Source organism: Embiotoca jacksoni, unplaced genomic scaffold, assembly GCF_022577435.1.
Source record: "Embiotoca jacksoni isolate LCO1_2020_lvr unplaced genomic scaffold, fEmbJac1.0.p SCAF_2, whole genome shotgun sequence".
Taxonomy (NCBI): Eukaryota; Metazoa; Chordata; class Actinopteri; family Embiotocidae; genus Embiotoca; species Embiotoca jacksoni.
Genome location: NW_027185340.1, coordinates 22,245,934 through 22,267,473, shown reverse-complemented (window position 1 = coordinate 22,267,473; position 21,540 = coordinate 22,245,934). Strand labels below are relative to the sequence as shown.

General features: G+C 39.8%; 1 protein-coding gene across 2 annotated transcripts in view; it reads right to left on the bottom strand.

Annotated features, from left to right (window-relative positions):
* gdap2 (ganglioside induced differentiation associated protein 2) overlaps positions 1 to 21,259 on the bottom strand; it is a 36,214-nt gene extending 14,955 nt beyond the window's left edge. The window contains exons 1-11 of one of the 2 annotated variants that reach the window (XM_069155070.1): positions 20,916 to 21,259; positions 19,051 to 19,260; positions 12,079 to 12,218; positions 10,282 to 10,435; positions 9,357 to 9,445; positions 8,986 to 9,062; positions 8,526 to 8,685; positions 5,212 to 5,362; positions 4,791 to 4,867; positions 2,714 to 2,790; positions 2,050 to 2,189 (exon numbers count right to left, since the gene is read on the bottom strand). In XM_069155070.1, coding sequence (XP_069011171.1) covers positions 2,050 to 2,189; positions 2,714 to 2,790; positions 4,791 to 4,867; positions 5,212 to 5,362; positions 8,526 to 8,685; positions 8,986 to 9,062; positions 9,357 to 9,445; positions 10,282 to 10,435; positions 12,079 to 12,218; positions 19,051 to 19,232 — 1,247 coding nt within the window. In that variant the 5' untranslated portion in view covers positions 19,233 to 19,260; positions 20,916 to 21,259. Of the gene's footprint in view, positions 1 to 2,049; positions 2,190 to 2,713; positions 2,791 to 4,790; positions 4,868 to 5,211; positions 5,363 to 8,525; positions 8,686 to 8,985; positions 9,063 to 9,356; positions 9,446 to 10,281; positions 10,436 to 12,078; positions 12,219 to 19,050; positions 19,266 to 20,915 lie in introns of both variants that reach the window. The other variant, XM_069155069.1, reaches the window with a different exon arrangement.
* Between the last annotated feature and the right edge of the window lie 281 nt (positions 21,260 to 21,540).

The following is a 21,540-nucleotide window of genomic DNA, read 5'->3' as shown; positions in this document are numbered from 1 at the left end:
GGGGTCTACTTGCATATTCCTATTTCTACTAAATGAAAGCAGAGGTGGGGGGGTAGATGTAAGCTACTTTAAAGCATTAGAAAAAACTTCTATACATGTAGTTTTGCCGAACAGGGATACATTTTTAGGGGTTTAAATCAATGTGAAAAGAAGAATTTTAAAACTGCAGGACAATATACTTCAAATTAAAAACTAAAGGTGATTCCAGTTTGTTACCACTTGTGTCTGACTTTCATAGTTTTGGATAATTTATTTAAACATAAATCTAAATGTGAAAATAAACCGATGTCGATGATAATCTCTCACTAAGGAGAACTGTCTGCTCTAAACTGCAGTTTAGTAGCTAAAGTTACAGCAGGACGGTCTGTAAATATGAATGAATGAATATTTACAACAAACTGCAAACTGTTTGGTTAATAACTCGCTTTTTCAAATAAAGGGTCACTTGACGTATACTGGACTACTAATTCCAAACACCCTAAGATTTAAACAATTGTCTTGGCTGAACAGAGTGTAAAACCAATGCAGCTGTCAGTGAGTGTGTGAGGGCAGGAGAGCATCACATGAAGTTTGGAGACGGGGAGCAGAAGGTCGACTCCGATGGCTGCGTGGAACTGTAAACTATTCTGGTTTGTATTTGCAGGATGTGGCTCCTATTAAACTCCATGAAAATATTCATCAGTGGCAAACCTCAAAGCAGATTAGGATGGTATTTACACAACATGTGACTGCATGTGTTCTGGGTATTTGATGTGATAATGCCGTGTATTTGATTACAAACATCCTCCAGCATGCTCACAATTTTTTAATAAAAATAACATCTTTGGGGACTTAAATCCAGGTCTGACCTCTGGGTGTTTGAAAACAGCCATGCTGGCATCTCAATGACAGATTATCAACTAAACTGATCATAATAATAGGAATATTTTTACAGTTTGTCTTTAAATACTTGACACTGGCTTTTTCAATAAGATAATTTGTCCTGAGAGTGGATTCTTCCACCGAAATTCTTATGCAAACTAATGTTCAGCAACGACTTTTCGGAGGGATTTCTATGGAAACTATATCTGGATTTATTTCAGAACAATAATCTGTTTACAAAACTTGTAACCCTTTGATTAAGGCGCCGTCGGAGTCAACACATCACCCCCAGAATTCTCTGAGTTTGGATTTTCTGATCCAAATGGCCGCCAGATTTCCAAAAGCCACAACGAAACAAAAGCGTTTCACAGCTCGTTCTGCTTTTCCAAAAGTCTAAACGCTGTAACCTTGGAGGTGTCAGACTGTGGCAGTGAACAATATATCTTAACTTCAATGTGGCTGCAAAGGTCGGTGTTGTCAAAGGAGGACTGAGCGAGAGCCAAATGAGAAACCAAACCAGGGCCAAATGACAACCAAGCCTCAGAGATAATGTTGCGTTTTTTACTGCATGGCCTTAAGGATGGATTCATTGCATTTGACATTGAGGGCAAGAAAGCACTCTCACATTTCATATGTTCACGTACTGAAACTAGCCAGACGTAGGTAGGAAACCATGACAGTTTGAAGGAGCTGTCAAAGCCCGTCAGACCTTTATGCATGTAGTATATTCTGTATACAGCAATGTTCTTAGACTGTTGTGTCATTTCTTAGAAGAAACCCCCTCTTTCTTTGATTCTTAGTTAGTTTTGGACATTAAAGAGCTGAGACAGCCGGTCAGTGGAGTTAGCCAAATAATGTGAATTCTATGCAATAAGAGCTCCAGACTTGTCTTATTCTGTCACTGAGAGGCCAAAAGGGATGACTCAAGTATGGAAACTAAGCTAATGACGAATATAATTGACCATGTGTATAATTTCAAAGTAAATACATTTAAACATAGATGAAATGCTTTGTTTTAAAACAACCAGTCTAAAAAGTGGAACATGTTTTACACATCTATGAAATGCAACACTTCCCGGCATGCCTTTCGTGTAATTTAGGTCATTGGAATTCTGGAAACCCCTTTGAGGAGGGGTGCGTTGCAACTATTAGCTGAGTGGAACCAGGAGTGTGAAATGTCAGACTGACTTGGTGTCGACGATGTCGTAGAGGCTCTTGAGGAAGTCGGAGTCCAGGTGGTTGTGCTCTCCGGTCAGTGTGTGGAAGTAAACCATCACATACTCCTTCACTGTGATGTGATCCATCACATGGATGAAGTACAACAGGGCCTGCATGCAGACACAAACAAAATTGATTTCTTTTATAGTCCTGCAACTTTTTGTTTATTATTAAAGAGTTCTAGATTTGTATTTCAATTTAAAAGACCAAGTTTAACTTGGTAGTCTTGGAGTCACTCATGTTTTAGGCTTGTGAGGGTTATACATTTTTGTCAGGTAGTTTTAATGGGTCTAAAGTTTTTGTGCAACAGGTTCTGAGGAAAAAAAAATTAAAGTACATTCTTTTCAAACTTATTTACTACTTTTAAAGAAATATTTCGTTGCATTAGTTGAGTATTTACATGAACATGCAGACATTAAACACATCAACACAAAACCTAAATAAACAAAATTCGCACACAACCACAAGCATGTGGGAATACAGCTGCAGAAATGAAAGAAAAAAGAAACACACAACAGATGCTCAAAACACAAAGTTGTTACACATGCAAACACACAAACCCAAAAAAGGTCAAAGCTGACTGTAGCATCAACTAAAGTCTTCAATATTGAAACAACTGCGTATTTTTTGTTACCTTTTCGAGGTCGATAAGAGTCACTGGGATGTTTCGTCCGACCACAACCATCACTGTCCTGCCACACATATCCACACCTGGAGACACACAGTCAAGGTTACACACACAATCAGACTCTGCACTCACTCAAACACAAACCGAGGAACTGAGACTTGTTCACAGAGAAAGGCAGCCTGGTAACTGGAGAGACTCTTCACATGCATCCCGTACAAATAGTGAGGATTTTATTGTGACCTCTTCCTCACTGGTTTTCAAACTGAGGATTTGCAGCTTTTCACACTTTTGTTTCATTGTAAATTCAATATCTTTGGACAAAATAAGAACTTTTGAGTGTCTCTTTGGACTCTGAGAATTTGTAACTCTTTAACATAATAAGATAATTAATTATTTTCTGGCAAAAATAATGAACAGGATAATTAATTAATGAAAACATGTAATCCAGCAAATGGAAACAAAGATATTACAATATAGTTTTAATAACTATGGTAACCACTGTCAAGTTATTATAGATAAATAACTTGGGATGCACCAATACAACTTTTTAGTTCAGATACTGATACTTGGCCTTTGGGTATTCGCCAATACAGAATACCAATCTTATAGCAGGGATTGATTAATTAATAAGCTCTATGCCTCACTATGAGACTGGGATCATTGTTTTATGCATAAGGTCATCGGGCTTGACTACACAGTGTGAAATACTCCAAACAGCAGACACTTTGTGGTTAGCTTGTCTCCCATTCCAACAGGTATACTGAAAACAGGAACACCCAGACAGCAGGAGAATATCGACTGAACTAGTCGACCAACGGCAGGTGTTCGCCGACATTTCACGAGTCCGACCAGGTCGTCTCCATTAGACTTACAATTAGTCCTTAGAGTTATTTGGAAATGTTGCAGATGAACATTTCCTGAATCTGCAATGTTGGATGTAGTTTAGTCTACCCTCAGGAATGTATTTGCCAACAATTTGTATGATCAATTAATCATTTAAATAATTTGTCACACAAAGACGTCAAATGTCAATTTGTGATGTATTTCAAAGATGGCTGTTTTGATGAAATCATTAATCAATTAATGTGAAAAAATTGTTCCTCAATCTATCAATAACAAAATAACAGTTAGTTGCAACTCTAAACTAATAAAATCATACAATGACAGAGACCCTCATTATGTAGTTTTCACTTCGGCATGTTCCCAGATATTTGGAGTAAAAGCCGTTTTTTTGAGACTCTTTGCGGTCTGCGTCTTTACCACATGGTCCAAATCCAAATCTGTCTCAGTCCCCTCAAAGGGAGTGACAACATTGGAACGGACTGAGAAGTCCCGGTCTGGTGTGTATCTGGTGTACATGTGAAATTCTTCTGAGAGCTGTGTTTTGTTTAAACCAATTCATGCATGTTATCTGTGTCCAATGTGCTTAAGATACTGTGAGACAGCTTGAATTTGTCCTTTACAATACCCTCATTTTTGTAGCATGAATATCAGAGCCGGTGTACTCGGTGAGGGCTGCACCATTCTGAATAAAATGAGAATCACGTTTTGTTTTTTTGTTTAAACTTAAGATCATGATTCTTTTTTGTGTTTTATTTTCAATACAAATGTTCATTGCTGTTAGTGGGTTCCTGAAAAGAACATCCACACATATATATGCTGGTGAATAAAAAGTTAGTTGATCTGATGATCATGAAACAAACAGCAATAAAAAGAACCTGATTTTGGAAAGCCCTTCTACACACAAAATACACATTCTGTGTGGTCCACAGTTTGAGTTAGGAGGACATTTAGAGCCACGTAGGTTTTTCAAATATCATTTTAAACCTGAGCTCATGGCTTAATTGGCCTCCTCCCCTTTTGACCAAATCCCATCATGATGGTGCCAGACTGTGCAACAACACTGCCTCCTGCTGGTAATGACATACAATCGCAATGTCCAGCTGCACAATTCTCTAAACGCCCTTTTGTGTCTTTGTTTTGTTTTACAGCTACACTGCAGAACTGAGAGACTTGCAGTGAGAAATAAAAAAGATTTATTTGTCTCTCCGACCTTCCGTCCATCACACACACAAACACCTACCGGTTTGATATAAGGCTTTCAGCGCAGCGATGTCTGACAGATCCTCGGCTCTCGCTTGACACAGCCAGCGACCGTAGCTGCAGGACGGAAACAGAGAAGCAGTTGTAATTTATGGTGTGAAGTTAGATGGCTGAACACGCATACTAACACACTATAACTAATGTCTCTATATATCACTATCATGTAACACCAAAATAAAACCACAGATTATCTGATAAATGTTAAGGCAGAAAGTTTAAGTGAGAGCTCTGAATAATCTCTGATTTTACTTGTATTCATGAACAGTCTCTCATGCAGTTCATGATTTTATTGGTCAGCTATAGGAAATACTTAAAAAATCTGATCATGAAATCAATCAAAAGAACAAATTGGTGGTTGTACAGTATGTTCCAGTTATTTTAGAGCTTGCTTGGCCTCTTACTTCCTCTGGTGCTGTTTCTCCATTGCCGCCTCTGACATCTGGCCCTGGAGGATCAGTTTCCTCTGTTTGTCCACGTCGCCCTCCATCCGGGCGAAGGCGTGATTCCCCACCTGACCCAGATCTACCTCCAAGTTCTCCTCTTCACATTCATCTGCACAAACAAACAGATTATATGATTCTCAGCTTTAATAGATTCAGGAGATATTGTAGTTGGATGCACACAATATTACAGCATATTTATCTTTGCAGCCTTTCCACTGAATCACATTGGTCCTCCCTCATGCAAAACACACACACAAATGAGACCCACATGACTCTTTCTTCTGGGATAAAAAACATAAAATAAATCCTGAATCGATTCATTCTGATGTCCCCAGGTTATTGCTTCTATACTTGTATCATTTAAATGATAAATGTGATTATTACATTTTTATAGGTGAGCTTGCTTGTCTGTGTATATTTTATTACACGGGTCTAAATTAATATGCAAACATGACACTATTTATATGTGTGTGTGTGTGTGTGTGTGTGTGTGTGTGTGTGTGTGTGTGTGTGTGTGTGTGTGTGTGTGTGTGTGTGTGTGTATAAAAGCTGCCACTAAGGTTATAAACTCAGTGGACAGAATCCAGGCTCAGGTTCAAGTCTGTTTCTTTGCTTGTTTCTTTGTGACCACATGAATCACTTGTCTGCATGTCCACGCATTTTATCAACATCCAAATGGTGCATGTGTGTGTCTGTCATCGTTTAAACATCAGCCTGTTGTTATTGGGTGTACTCGCAGGCAGCCTGGTTGCTTTGGATCAACACCTCCTTTGAAGCATCAAGCCAGCAGGCATCAGGCTGGAGGTCAACGGAGGCAGCAGGCTCAGCATGGAAACCACAATCACTCCCTAACATATGGGCTGGTGTTACTTTCACAATCCTCTTCAACAAAACATTTAGAGTGCAGGCAAAAGCTTGGGTTAGGTAAACCAGAGAGGTCATACAAAAGGCAGTTTATAAAAGTGTTTGAAGCCTGAAAGAGAGGTTGATACCAAAAGTCAAACCGTCTTTTTTTTCTTCTTTTTGTTCCTCTTGCAACACAGCCAGTTATAGTACATCCAATCATATAAATGCTGAAGCTTTTTTTAGGTCTTTAATTACTACATACAAACTATTTAGCCTACATAATAATGGAGGTGCAGTGGTTAGCACTGTCCCCTCACAGCAAGAAGGTTCTGGGTTCAAACCTCGGTTTGCGCTGGGTCCGAACCTTTTGCATGTTCTGCCAGGGTTTCCTCTGGGTACTCCAGCTTCCTCATACCATCCAAACACATGCATGTTCGGTTAATTGGTGATCCTAAATTGCATGTAGGTGTGAATGTGAATGGTTATCTGTTTCTGTCTGTCTGTGTGTGTTGGTCCTGTGATGGACTGGGTGTCCATCCTGTCCAGGTTGTACCAGCTGGGACAGACTCCTCCCCCCGTGACCCTGTTCAGGATAAAGCGGGTATGGATGGATGATGGGGGGCAAATTAAAACATTGGGCAAGCCTATCGAAAAGCTTCGCTGTGCCCAGACCGTCCCTCATTTTTTACTTGCATGTTGGCCACTCCACTTTAACCGTTTACGCGAACACGCACGCTGTTAATGGTAAGTCCAGGTCTACAGCGGGTGAATAAATGAGCACCGCCTCCTTAATTGGTACCTTACCATCTTAATCTGAAGTCTGGCCAAGTTGGTGGTTTGGCACGCTGTGTTAAAGGGAACACAAAATATAAAGAAAGCAGCAGTGCCAATAAAATACTGATTACAAAGTAATAAAAATAACCACCTTGGGGTTCAGCTTAAGTGTCAACTTTTCAAAGTTGGTGTTCAGAGTAGTCAGCGGCTGCCAGATAGCACCTCACCTACTGACCCCCCACATCCCCAAACAATTTAAGAGGGCATAATTCATACCTTCACAGTAAACCTGATTTCATACTTTTACAATTCCTGTATTGACTCCAAGGGTTTAATGTACATAGATGAAACATTCTTCATATTACTCCACAGATTAGATGTAAATGATGTCTTCCAAATAAAAAATAAAAAACAGCCTAGAAAAGACTGGAATTGACTTCACGCTATTATGTTCTGACTAAGCCCAGAACCATCCACGTTTTTGTATTGTCTCTTCTTTACAGTGTTGGATGGTACATTTATTGATACATTTGAACCTATTAACCCTATAAAACTGCCAGATAACACTACTTTGCTATGGAAACTAATAAAAAAATTTCCTCACAAAAACAAGAAAGACTGTTATTTCATTGGGAGACAAATAAAATCATGATGTCTAAAAACAGCAAGAAATCCTTCTGTGTGATGTGTGAGTGTAAAAGTACTGGTGTGGATGAAAGGATGCAGGCAGCCAGATGTTCCCCTGCCTCACTGTATTTGGCTGCATCACAACAGTGAGTGAGTGAGACCATTAGTTGGACGGATGCTGTAACTTCCTGTATCCTTTTCAAAATAAAAGCACTCTGGAACTCTATACTTAACTCAGCTGCAGACTTTATTTTGACCTGTTCTTGTTCCGTGTTCTCTGACTGGTTCACTGAGCTGAAACATATTGTCCTCATCAAAATCAAATTCTTGTCCAAACCTTCATCTTTGCGCTGTATTCAGTGTTGTGGTTGACACTTTGACTTGCTGAATTGTTGACTAATCATGTGTGAAACTGGCTGACTAACTTTCCAAATGATCGGTTCGCTGACTGATTTTCTGGTCAGTCAAAATGCTGACTGGTATTTGAACAGGCTGTTGGCCACATGGAAAACTAAATCACTGCCCGACAGACAGAGCGACTGGTTACCTCACTACCCACAGTGGAGTAGACTATTTTAACCTGACACGTCATTAAAACAACCGCAAAATCTTGTCTTTGTTAACCTGTTACTAATTGGTGTCTTTACTGTGCATGTAAATCTGAAGTGCCTCAAATGAAAATACAAGCCTTCATATGTTAAAATCAAACTAGTGGAAACAAAAAACACTTAATGACTCTCTTCCTTCAGTGGGAGAGGAGTGATGACAGAAACCAGGAGGAACAAAATACTAAATTGTGCCCGTGTGTGTTTGTTTTGCTGACTTCTGAAGCCATAAAGGGAATTCAGTTGATCTTGGACACAAGAGGAGACTCTGATTCTAAAATTAAATATGTACCACTTGAAAAAAACATTACACCAATTGTTATAAATGGATTGCTGATATGAAAATTACATGTTCCTTTTCTGATGCCTGGAAACATTTCATTGCATCGCACAAAAAAGAATAGTGTTAAAGTTAAGTACCGTCCAGGTTGCCGGGTTTCTCTGCGATGCGGATCTGTCGCTCTGGGACAACGGGTTCGCCCTCAGAGTTTCCAATGTCAGCTGGAATAAGAGGCAGGCAGGCCTGCTCCTCTTCCTCAGATCGAGGGTAGTATAGTGGCAATAACTTCCTGTACACCGACTGAAAGAAGAAAGAACACACACACAAGCACAAGCACACACACACACACACACACACACACACACACACACACACACACACACACACACACACACACACACACACACACACACACCAAGACTCATATTATTGATTATTAAACAGGAACATGTGGATTAAGTTTTTCAGAAAATTAAACTGAAACCAACTGATAAATTCCTATCATGTTGAAATTATTTCTAAGTGCATTTTGTAAATTATTCGTTGTCACTGCTTTTAAAACAGTTACAAGTTAGGTAGCACAGACTGAAGTCAACAAACCTCCTCCGTGTCTGACACCGCAAAAACCACCGACTCGATGCCGTTTCCGTGATTCTCCAGGAACCTGCGCACCGTTCCTAGAAACAGAAACACACACAACCACGTCACCCTACATATCAAGACATAACATCGACTTAACAACTGAACAGAATTTAAATTGATCAAGTGCAATTATAAATTTGGTTTGTTTGTTTTTATTATCAGATTATGATTTTATCAGGCTATCATGTGAGCTAAAGTGAGCAGTCAAATACCACAGTTTGTTGTAATGTGTCTGTGTGTGCATTTAGTTGATGTAATTTGGAATATATATAATAGGGAGTCAGGTGTGTGTGTGTGTGTGTGTGTGTGTGTGTGTGTGTGTGTCTTACTGAAAGCAATGTGTGTAGCGTCCTCCAGTGGATAGCCTCTTTTGGTTGTGCTCACCACACAGACGCCAACAGACGCCATCGACTGCTCTCTGTGGTGACGAGAAGAAGATATACGCACATAGTGTTCACCACATTTACGTGTTGGTTTGACATTTTTCACACAGAAACACAAAACACAAACATACTTTCTGTCAGTCTTTTAAATCAATACAACCACACATACTATTGCGAAAGTAATTCGTAAATTAGAGCATTACAAGAACTTTCCATAACTTTGTGTCAGTGCATTTCTGTATTATTCTTTATATTTGCATTTTACATGTGAAAATAAAGTATCATTCAACATAACATTTTATATGACTAATTTAAACACTTGAGACATGCAGGGCTGCAGTATTTAACTATGGATTCATTGAACGGAAACCCATGATATCACAAAGCCTCCGAATCATCAAGCAAACCAAGTCACAAACAGCAAAGTGTAGTAAGAAGTTTAACTACCTTTAACATTACACAAATCCTGTGTTTTTGTCTGAATTCATTTGTTACAATGGGAATGAGTTGATATTTCTTGCTGCAGCTCAGGTTTTACCACCAGTCCCAAAAAACAGGTGAAGATTTTCTATAAACAGTTTTTGACATGATTATTAAAGCAGTTTTCTGAATGTAATCTAATTATTATTATGTTATTTCTACTTGCTAGGGACAAAAAATAGAAATCAAAGTCTTATCTCAGGGGAAGAAAAAAGCTGATATCTGATTATTTCAGTCACGACAGCTGAACTCTACATGAAACTAATTGCTTTCACATCACTTACAGTATGTGACATGTTGTTTTGCTGGATGAAAACACAGTTGGGTGCAGTGAAAACTGCATGGTGTGATACGAATGGGCCAACAGACTGAAGGAACTGCGGGTTCTTACGCTGCCTGCTGCATGATGTTCTTGTAGCAGCTGTATAGCGAGCTCTCCGCTGCCGTTCTGTACTTGGCTTTGTACTTTGGTCCCACTGTGTGGATGATGAACCTCGCCGCCAGGTTGAAGCCTTCGGTCAGCTTCGCTTCTCCCGTCCGACATCCTACAGAAAAACGCACAGATAAAACTGATTTACCGTTTAGTATGAGAATCATTAAGAATGAAATCTCACAGCTGTGTTTGCAAAAACTTTTTTTCTTTTTTCTTTCTAAAATTTGAATTCTCAGTTATGGATGCTGACTTTTAAAATTTCAGAATTTCTAATTTGCCAAAAAATACTTCTGATGTTGTATTGTACATATTTTAATTTAAATATTATAATATTTTAGGTTTTCAGCACCAAATTTCTAAGCTTTGGTTTAAAAAAAACAGCAGTATTTTACCAACCCAATGTATTACCTCAAAGTGAACTTTTTGCTACTCTTTGTATTCGATTGGCAGTAGATACTTTACCAAGATCTTTATTAAAACCTGAATAGATCAAACCAAAATGTTCTGGATGGCTAGATACCAGCTCCGCCCACCTATTACTGACAGCTTCAATTGTTGTTGTGACTACAGTCTGAAACCTCTGCTCGCAATAAGGTTTGCTCAGCAAATCTGAGGGGCGACCGGATCAACAAGCAGTGTTGGTGGCTTAGTGTGGTGACGTGAAGTGAAGTAGTTGTTTTCAAATGTAGTTCCAACAATGGCGGCGGCAGAGCTGGATAAGCAGATATTGAGGAATTTAAGCCAGAGTTTAGAAAGTCTGCAATGGTCTTGTTAACATGGCGTTACCTGGTGCTCACATTGAGGAAGGGTTGTTTACAGCTTGGTGAGCTGCAACGCACAACAAACATCATATGATGGTCAATGCCGGGTGGTTAAAGGCTGGTAGCCTGGCGTGAACCACACCCTCTTTGACCCAGTGAAATATGGTTCCGGCACCCTCCTTTGGGAATTGTTTGCAGTCGTTCCATCCTACTGGAAGTCGAAAGCTGTCGGCACTCTGCCGCCGCTGAAACTACCTACCGTGTCCACCAAAGTGTTTTTTCCTGAGTCCAGCATATATTTAAATTGTGTTAATGAACGCCAGCAGCTTCACGAGGCTGTACTCGTCACTGTCACCAGCCATCCAATCACAGTGAAGGAGGGGCGGGACAAACGCGGTTAACCACCAACACTGGCCGATGATTGGTCCGCCATTCAAAGTGGCTGCGCAAATGCTAATACGAGTTGAGTTTCCAGACTGTTATCACAGCGAAGAAAATGAAGCTGTGAGTGAGAGTCGGTGCAGCCGGGCTAAAAGGCTGCTCCAACAGTTTAAAATGAACCTGAGGCCCAGTTGGATGCAACAACTGGAAACAATCCCCAATGGAGTTTGGCCAGACTATAATCAACAATACTAAACTATACATGTGTGTATCTAACATCATAGGCATACAAGTTAAGCAGAATGAAGTAAACCATCTCTATGATACCTGGACAACTCCATCAACTGAGTGAGGTCACGAGATAAGGTTAAAGCTGTGAGAACAAAAGGAAGTTGTACTTTATATTGACAATTCTTTTGTCAATTTGATTCCATTTAGATGTAATCAATAAGCCATTATAGACACTATTATATCTGATGGTTGTTTTTTTTTTTTTAAATCTTTTCTCCCTTCAGACTTTGGTCCTGCAGCATCAGTGAGCAGGCAAAGTTCAAATCTAGCTTTTCTTGTGAATCACATCTCAGGTCTCTACAGTTCGTCTCTTCAAGTGTACCTTTAAATTTGAGCAGCTCGTCTCGCAGCTCGGGCCCGGCCAGCTGATGGATGCTGTCAGACACCGGATTCTTGTCGTTTAGTGACTCGTTGCTGGTGTTCACGATGGCAGTGCAATTCAGCAGGGCAACGTCACCAGTGCTGTTGAGGAGAACGAAAATAGTTACTCTATTAAAATAATACATAGACATACATATGTATGAATGAGACATGTAGGCACAGGGCATACAAATCAAAACTACTTTTAGATTTCATTCCACTCAAAATCTTTTGTCAGATGTGTGTGTGGTATATATCATTAGGAACAAGCTCCATGAGCTATATTTTTTATCAATATCTTATTTCTGCTGCAGTATTTACCGGAGTGAATCCCCAAATTTGAGCACAAGGGTAAAACCCTCAGATTTGTCTCCTCTCCAAACACTGGAACAGTGATTGGTTGGCCACCCACATACCCTTTAGTCTGCACACATTTGTCCAAGAAACCTTGAACTATAATGGCTCCTTTATCGCTTTAGGAAAGTCTTTTCTTTGCTCTGAAGCCATTCAGGTTTGTTTGGAAAGAACAATGAGGAAGAATTCGAGCATGTGTTGAAAGCATTTGGTCACTAGACTATTTCAGCAAATAGGACCAAGAAGGAAGGGCGTTTTTCTCAGATCATCCCTTTAAGGCTAATAAAAGAGGAGTTACAATCTAAAGCCGAGCCGGCTGCCAGAAAATAACTCCCTGAGAAACGGATCTCGTTGGCAGTGAGAGTTCCTCTTTTATCGACTCGTATCTTCGTCGGTATAAATCCTTACACTGCAAAAATTACTCAACTTCTCTCTCACTCGTTCATGTATGACTAACAATAAAGGATTTTGTCATATCAAATTGTTCACAGAAACAGTGGCATTGATTTGAATGTAATAAATAATGACACGTTGACACATTTCCGTCATCGCATAAATATGTGGCAGCAACAGGAATGTGTGAGAGCCACAGTAAGATTGCTACCAGCTCTCTAGTTCACTGTGGGAGTGGTTTGGTTGTAAAAAGTGAGATCTACAATAAGCCATGGTAACATGTATATGGGAAGTAGACGGCAAGAGGACAAAACAGGAAATCTACTTCATCATTTGAAGGAGGCACACGCACATAAATATGATATGAGCAAAATAGCTGATGTTTTCAAATATAGTAGACAAACTACACTGGCAACTTTCAATACAGTAAATACATGATTTGTATAAAATGAAATGTTTGTTTCCTAAAAAAAATTTCTGTTGAAAGTCTGTCTTGCAGGAAAACAAGACATCTGTGGATGTTATAAAGAAATGCTGCCACACCTTTAAAAGCTGTGAACTTTATTAAATGTGTTAAAAAGAAAACAAAATACAACAAACACACACAAATAGAGTTATGGCTCATGTCATCTTTCAGTGCATTATATTTACACGTCAGATTTGGACTAGAGGTGACAATTTTGTAAAGTGTAACTGAAGTTTCAGTTAAGTTAAATTTACAGTGCATCCGGAAAGTATTCACAGCGCTTCACTTTTTACACATTTTGTTGTTACAGCTTTGTTCCAAAATGGATTAATTTTTTTCCTCAAAATTCTACACACATAATGACAAAGTGAAAAAAGTTTGTTTAAAATTTGTGCAAATCTATTAAAAATAAAGAATGTAAATATAACACATACATAAGTATTCACAGCCTTTGCTCAATACTTTGCTGAAGCACCTTTGGCAGAAATTACAGCCTCAAGTCTTTTTGAGTACGATGCTATAAGCTTGGCACCTATTCTTGGGCAGTTTCTCCCGTTCTTCTTTGCAGGACCTCTCAAGCTCCATCAGGTTGGATGGGGAGCGTCGGTGCTCAGCCATTTTCAGATCTCTCCAGAGATGTTCAATCGGGTTCAAGTCTGGGCTCTGCCTGGGCCTCTCAAAGACATTCACAGAGTTGTCCCGAAGCCATTCCTTTGTTATCTCTGCTGTGTGCTTCGGGTTGTTGTCCTGTTGGAAGATGAACCTTCGCCCCAGTCTGAGGTCCAGAGCACTCTGGAGAAGGTTTTCATCAAGGATGTCTCTGTACATTGCTGCATTCATCTTTCCCTCCATCCTGACTAGTCTCCCAGTTCCTGCCGCTGAAAAACATCCCCACAGCATGATGCTGCCACCACCATGCTTCACCGTAGAGATGGTATTGGCCAGGTGATGAGCGGTGCCTGGTTTCCTCCAAACATGATGCTTGGCATTCAAGCCAAAGAGTTCAATCTTTGTTTCATCAGACCAGAGAATTTAGTTTCTCATGGTCTGACAGTCCTTCAGGTGCCTTTTGGTAAACTCCAGGTGGGCTGTCATGTTCCTTTTACTGAGGAGTGTCTTCCGTCTGGTCACTCTACCATACAGGCCTGCTTGGTGGAGTGCTGCAGAGATGGTTGTCCTTCTGGAAGGTTCTCCTCTCTTCACAGAGCAACGTTGGAGCTCTGTCAGAGTGACCATCGGGTTCTTGGTCACCTCCCTGACTAAGGCCCTTCTCCCCCGATCGCTCAGTTTGGCCGGGCGGCCGACTCCAGGAAGAGTCCTGGTGGTTCCAAACTTCTTCCATTTACAGATGATGGAGGCCACTGTGCTCATTGGGACCTTCAATGCTGCAGACATTTTTCTGTACCCTTCCCCAGATCTGTGCATCGATACAATCCTGTCTCGGAGGTCTACAGACAATTATTTGGACTTCATGTCTTGGTTTGTGCTCTGACATGCACTGTCAACTGTGGGACCTTATATAGACGGTGTGTGTCTTTCCAAATCATGTCCAATCAACTGAATTTACCAGGTGGACTCCAATCAAGTTGTAGAAACATCTCAAGGATGATCAGTGGAAACAGGATGCACCTGAGCTCAATTTTGAGTGTAATAGCAAAGGCTGTGAATACTTATGTACATGTGATTTTTTTCGTTTTTGATTTTTAATAGATTTGCAAAAATTTCCAAAAATGTATTTCACGTTGTCATTATGGGGTATTGTGTGTTGAATTTTGAGGGAAAAAATGAATTGAATCCATTTTGGAATAAGGCTGTAATATAACAAAATGTGGAAAAAGTGAAGCGCTGTGAATACTTTCCGGATGCACTGTATATATTCAATAGTCTGATTCTGAAGACAATGACAGCCCTTCTTATTTCATTGACTATATAATGATTATGGTGACTGGTCACACCAGAGGGTTCACCAAACAAGTGACAATTCCTTTTTCAATTTCAGTCAGTCAAAGACTCACAGAAAAAATATGTCGGAAAAATTAGGTCTAAAATAGATAGATAGATAAATAGATAAATACTTTAATCATCCAAACAAGGAAACTTAATGTCGAGCAGCTCACGTGATCTGGATCAAAAGGCAGAAACATTAAATAAACAGCCAATAAAAGTCAATTGTGCACCAAGTAGAGACAAAGTCCCTCTATATCCTCAAAGCCCTGACACAGATAAAGCAGTTACAATGACAGGGACAAGCAGCAGTCCAGATCATGAGCCACAGCCCCTAACTGAAGGGTTGTAGAGCCTGATGAGTGCAGGTAAAACAGAGAGGAGGGCTGCTATTGTCCATTACAGCCAGTAAAATCATCTATTAAGTATGTGAAGTTATTACATTTCACAGCTGTATAACTATAGTTCTTAGTATTATAATTACCAACTAATCAAGTTACATTTTTATTAAAACTAGTTCTTGGCCACGATGAGTTGATGAGCTGCAGTAAAAATAAAATCAAACACTGACCATCAGGACAGGAATGAAAAATGTATCCTGTGGGCATCTTTCCATTTTATGCGGTCACGAGCTGAAAAGGTGCCACTGCTCAGGGGGGAAATTGTTCCCGAGCTCTGGTCATGTTACTGCAGCAAGAATGTGCTCCTGATGACCGAGCAGAGGAGGGACACGACAGCAACAAGGCTCTTACAGAAAACCTGCTGCGGTGTGGGACTCCAGGTGGTCATGGGTTACTCCACAAAGAGGATTTATGAGGTGGTCTGGACTCTGAACCGGTCTGTGTGAGCACGTGGAGGGACACAGACAGCGTTTATACTACACACACAACTACAGCCAACACCGGAGAACTTTACACCACTGTGATAATTCTACAATGCAAATAACATCTGATGTAAATAAATGACAGTGACAGCGATGAGTAGAGGAATGATAAACACTGTACTTTGTGCTTCTTTCTCCTTTTAGTGACTTTTACTTCACTACGTAAAAACTGTCATGTTATCAGCTTTTATTTGCTGAATATTGTAACATGTATATATTTTATTGTCATAGCAAAGCTGACAAACTGTTCCTACAACTTCCATCCAAGTTGTATAGATCAAGGCTTCTCTGTGGTCTGCTGGGGGAGCAGCATTGGAGCCGGTGACACCAACAGACTTAACAAACTGGTTAAGAAGGCCGGCTCCATCATCGGCTACAAACTGGACAGTCTGGAAAAGGTGGTGGAGAGGAGGACGCTGAACAAACTATTGTCCATATTGGATAATCCTGACCACCCTCTCCACCACCTGCTGCAGGGACAGAGGAGGACGTTCTCCAGAAGACTCCTCCAGCTCCGCTGTCACAAGGACAGATACAGGAGATCATTCCTGATACAGGAGATCATTCCAGATACAGGAGATCATTCCAGATACAGGAGATCATTCCTGATACAGGAGATCATTCCAGATACAGGAGATCATTCCAGATACAGGAGATCATTCCAGATACAGGAGATCATTCCAGATACAGGAGATCATTCCTGATACAGGAGATCATTCCTGCCCACTGCAATAAGACTGTACAATAAGTCACCTCTGGCAAAATCCATCACACAACAATAACTCCCTTGCGCTGTTGTTTTGTATGTTGTTTTATTCTAATTCATCGCACTGTTATTTAGGTTTCCCTCTGAGGGATTAATAAAGTATGTATGTATGTATGTATGTATGTATGTATGTATGCATGTATGTATGTATGCATGTATGTATGTATGTATGTATGTATCTATCTATCTATCTATCTATCTATCTATCTATCTATCTAAATGACTGAAATTTGAATAGCACGACCTCAACATGACGCTAATTCTGCAAATATGTATCTTGCAAATGTTAAGAGCTACTGATAAACAAGATGGCAACTCTAAAACAAACAACTGCTACAAACCCACTACTGCCGTTGACTGGGAAGATCTCCAGGGGAAATACATTTTCTTACTTGATATGAAAATAGATTTTTCTTAAAAGGCCTATTTGGCTGTAGGGGAAAAAAATCCCATTGAAACATAATGTTCCAGTCAACACAAGTTTCACTGTCTGCTGCTATTACAAAAGCAGAACAACCGTTATTTCCTGTTGCACATCAGGTAATACTGAGGTTAAGAGTTACAGTCACAGTTTCATGGATTTCTCTGTGACTGAATGTTTACAACAGTTTATCTGATAATTTGTAAAACTCAAAGCAGTGGCTGCATTAGACTCTGATTCCAGGAAAACAAACAAAAACTCAGATAAACATGATAAGTGATTCTTTACTTTCCATTTAAAGACAACAATCTGCTCTCAGTGCCCACCTCAAACCTAAACTAAGATTGTGATGCATGGAGATCAAACTTCCCAGAGATTGGCATTGTGTAATATAAATATTTACTCAGGGATCATGATTGGATCATCTGAAGACTTTGAGCTGCATGTTTCAGTCTGCTGATATCAGTGAAAGGCTTACAGACAGGACTGAGGTCAGATCACACTTCTTCTGAGCCTCTGCAAGTAACAAAATATGTAAAAAATCATAAGTGTGACGGCACAAACACAACAGAACAAAGTGATTTATTCATCGTGTCAAAGGTAGAACAGTCATGTAAAGAAAAGTATCCTGAGCCACAAAAGACAGCATTTAAATCCTAATATATGCAAAAACCTTCCACAACATCCAGACTGTGGAGTTTATCTTTGGCTCACAGTTGTGATGCCCCACCACAGGACAACTACGATATAAAAACACATTTTAACAGTAAATGAATATATGTGAAGAATTGTGTTCCACAGCTTTATTAATAAAAATAACTTCATCACGTCAGAGAAACAAAATGATCCAAAAAGATGTTCTGGATTATCAACATGTTGGTCGAACCCTATTTCACAATGTGTGTTAATAAATAACCATTCACATGTTGTAGTTAAAATATTCTATAATCCTCTACTTCTTTCCACCTTTATCAAAATCCTTCTCAATCACATATTTAGAAGGCTTTTCCTCCAAGAACAGAACCCCCTTAATGCCTTAAAGTGGTGAAGGTGAAACAAACACCTTCGCCTTCACTCAGTGTGTGGACATGTTAATTAGGGATACACGATGTCGACAGTCAACCACCACGAAGGACGATGAAGTTCACTACGTAACCAAGTGTTGTGTTACTTGTCAGTTCACAACCACATTCACAGTCATTTCTTAACAAAATATGTAAATGATTAAAGATTCAAACAGTGTCCTGCTTCATCCTCCACCGCGGGTTGAAAAGCTCCGAGACCCCTTAATGCTCCTTTGAATTAACTGCAGCTCATTCGTGTCACGACAATCAGCAAAATGTATCGACACAAAACGCGTTCAATGCTACTTGGACTGCATCATTTTAATTACAAAAAGAACAGGTACAGCTACACTCAGCTTTTACTGCTCACCCTGCTCTGCATCGATCGACACACAGCTCTCGATGCAGTTTCAAGACAGAAACACTCAGCCATGTTGCTCACAACTACTGTTACTCATAATCCGTCTTGTAGTTTATAACAAACACCACATGGACATGTTAACAAGGTTAAACACTTGATATTCATTGGAGTTTGGCCCAAACAAGAGACTGGATCAAAAATGAAAGAAAAACTGAGGCTGACACTCCTCAAACGATGGTTTACACCCAACAGCAGCAAAGTGTAAACATATGAGTGACTCACAAGAGGACGATCTTGCGGTTGATGTCCTGTCTGAAGGGGAAGGGCGAAGGGAAGGTCTGCTGGCTGACCAGGTTGTCGCTCTGCTCCGGCGGGGTTTCCTCGCCATCCTCGCCCAGCTGCTGCTGCCATGTCGGGAGAGTCTGGACATCCACAAACTGGGAGCGAGCACCCAGAGGATCCATCCCCTCGGGCACTACGATCTCCGAGCAGCTGTGCTACAAGCAAAAGACTTATTTTTATTAACAAAGCCTAAAGTCAGAAACCTGAAATCTGCCTCAAAGGGCCTTAAAATCAGTCTGTGGGTGTTTACTTCTGCTGTGATGGAGTTTCCTCTCAGGATGCAGCTATGGAGAGGCTTTTTTTGTTTTTTCAACTTCAAGATTATTAAACAAGTAACCATATGTCTAAAAGTGTCTCCGGGCGGGATTAAAGACACACTGAAGGCTTTCCTGTGTGTGACAAATCCTGTCGATCCATCTCTCCGGCCTGACTGCAAAAGATCCTGTAATAGTTCCATGTTGTCATTATGTGATGAATTATGTATTATGCTTAGCTTCATCAAGTGTGTCGTCTTCAGTAAACAACAACATTTGTGAGTGGTGTTTTCTATGAACTTATAAAACACCAGTGAGCAGATGGATGGAGGCCTTCAACCTCCAACTAAAAACACCCTTCAGGCATGTTTCATGTCATTAAAAAAAATACTGTGCTCATGTTTGTTTGTTTTCATGTGAATTTTTTTTTTTTAAACTCTTATAGTTATATGTGCTTCCTCTTTACCTCTTAATAATTTCCAGTAAAATACAGATATTGGTAGTTTCGACTGAATTTCTTTTACTTTTATCATGAAAAATACTTTTATATTGTGGATGTGCACTTAAAGTTTGCGTGTCACTTGTACAAAAATCCAATTTTGGTGTACTCAAGTTGAACTGAGATTTCAGATGGATGCAGGGAACGTTTTGTATTTGGCTATGAGACACCAGAAAATGTTTTTTTTAAGAAGCCTAATAACACCAAGATGAATATCCGATATTTTAAACTACATGTGCCGCCATCAGTCTGACCAGCAAACTGACCAAGAACGCAGCATATAACAACGTTATGAGCAGATTACAGAAGCTGAGCTCCATGATTTATTGTATACAAGCATGACAGCGATGTCTGTGTTCAGAAATGTAAGTTAACGCCGGATCCAAACCGTCCAGAGAGCAGAGCAGAACCTCACATGATCCCAACCTAACACAGGAGGTTCAGTTAAAGTGCTGGAAGTTATCTGCTGTTTTGAAGCGGTCACACAGTCAGTTGATTTTTAGGATAATATTCGACACAAAATTGAATTTTGATTAAGTCATTTGTGGAAGAAACGAAATGCATTTTAAGCTCTTTCCAGCTTCTAAAATGAGAGAATTTGCTGCTTTTCTCGCTGATATTTAAATCATAAAATAAATAGTTTTAGTCCATTAACTGATTACTTGATGGACATAAAATCCATCACATACATATTGTCTCTGCTTCTTTCCTGTCTACTAAATCTAATATCTTTGTGTTATGGGTCGTTGTTGAACTTCCTTTTTATCTTCCACGTCCTTTGCCACACTAATGACAGCTGCATCAGAGGAAGCAGGTTTCTGTCACAGCTGCACATTATTCAAATAAACAAAAACACAGATTGGTCGTGAACGTGGTCGCAGCTTTGACCCCAACAAGCTGTCGTGCTTCTTTTAAAAAGATATATTCCCCCTCAAAAAACTAAACTTCCTGTCCTTCCTCAACCTATTTCCTTCGGCCCCGGAGGACACATGTTGTCTTCACAAACCGATGCAGACTATATTTTGGCTTGCAAAAAAGAAGCAGTTACATACCTTCCCGATGATATTTCCTCTTGACAGAGCTGATGTCCAGGCCAAAAATATTCACAAGAATAATCCAAAATTTGGACACGACAATTTTTAGACTTACGAAGTATTGTCGTTTCTAACAACTCTCATACCAGCGAACAAAGTGACCTCGACAGCTGCCAAAAAAATAAGTTTAAAAGTGCCAATTACCCGGGTTCACACATTTAACAAACATGCTAGGAGCTGAATGCTGCAACGTAAAGGTAGCTAAAGTAAATACAACAACATCCGGTTTGGAATTTCAAAATAAAACAAATCCAATCAAGCCGTCAGGTTTTCAGAGACACGAGGACCATTTTTTCCCCCTTTCCATGTATGGAATTTGTATTATTATTATTATTATTATTATTATTATTATTATTATTATTATTATTATTATTATTGTTCCTACTTTAAAATACAGTAAACATGCATGTTCCACATCGTCATACCGATCTTCAGGTTCGACCTGCTAAGCTGCTCTAACAGTACACACAGCTTTGGAGGTATAAAGTCCCCTTTGTTCAAGTGTGTGTTCTGATAACACACTTAGTGTAATGACATAACACATAGAGGTGAGTTGAAGGCTCTGAATAATGAACGGAGACTT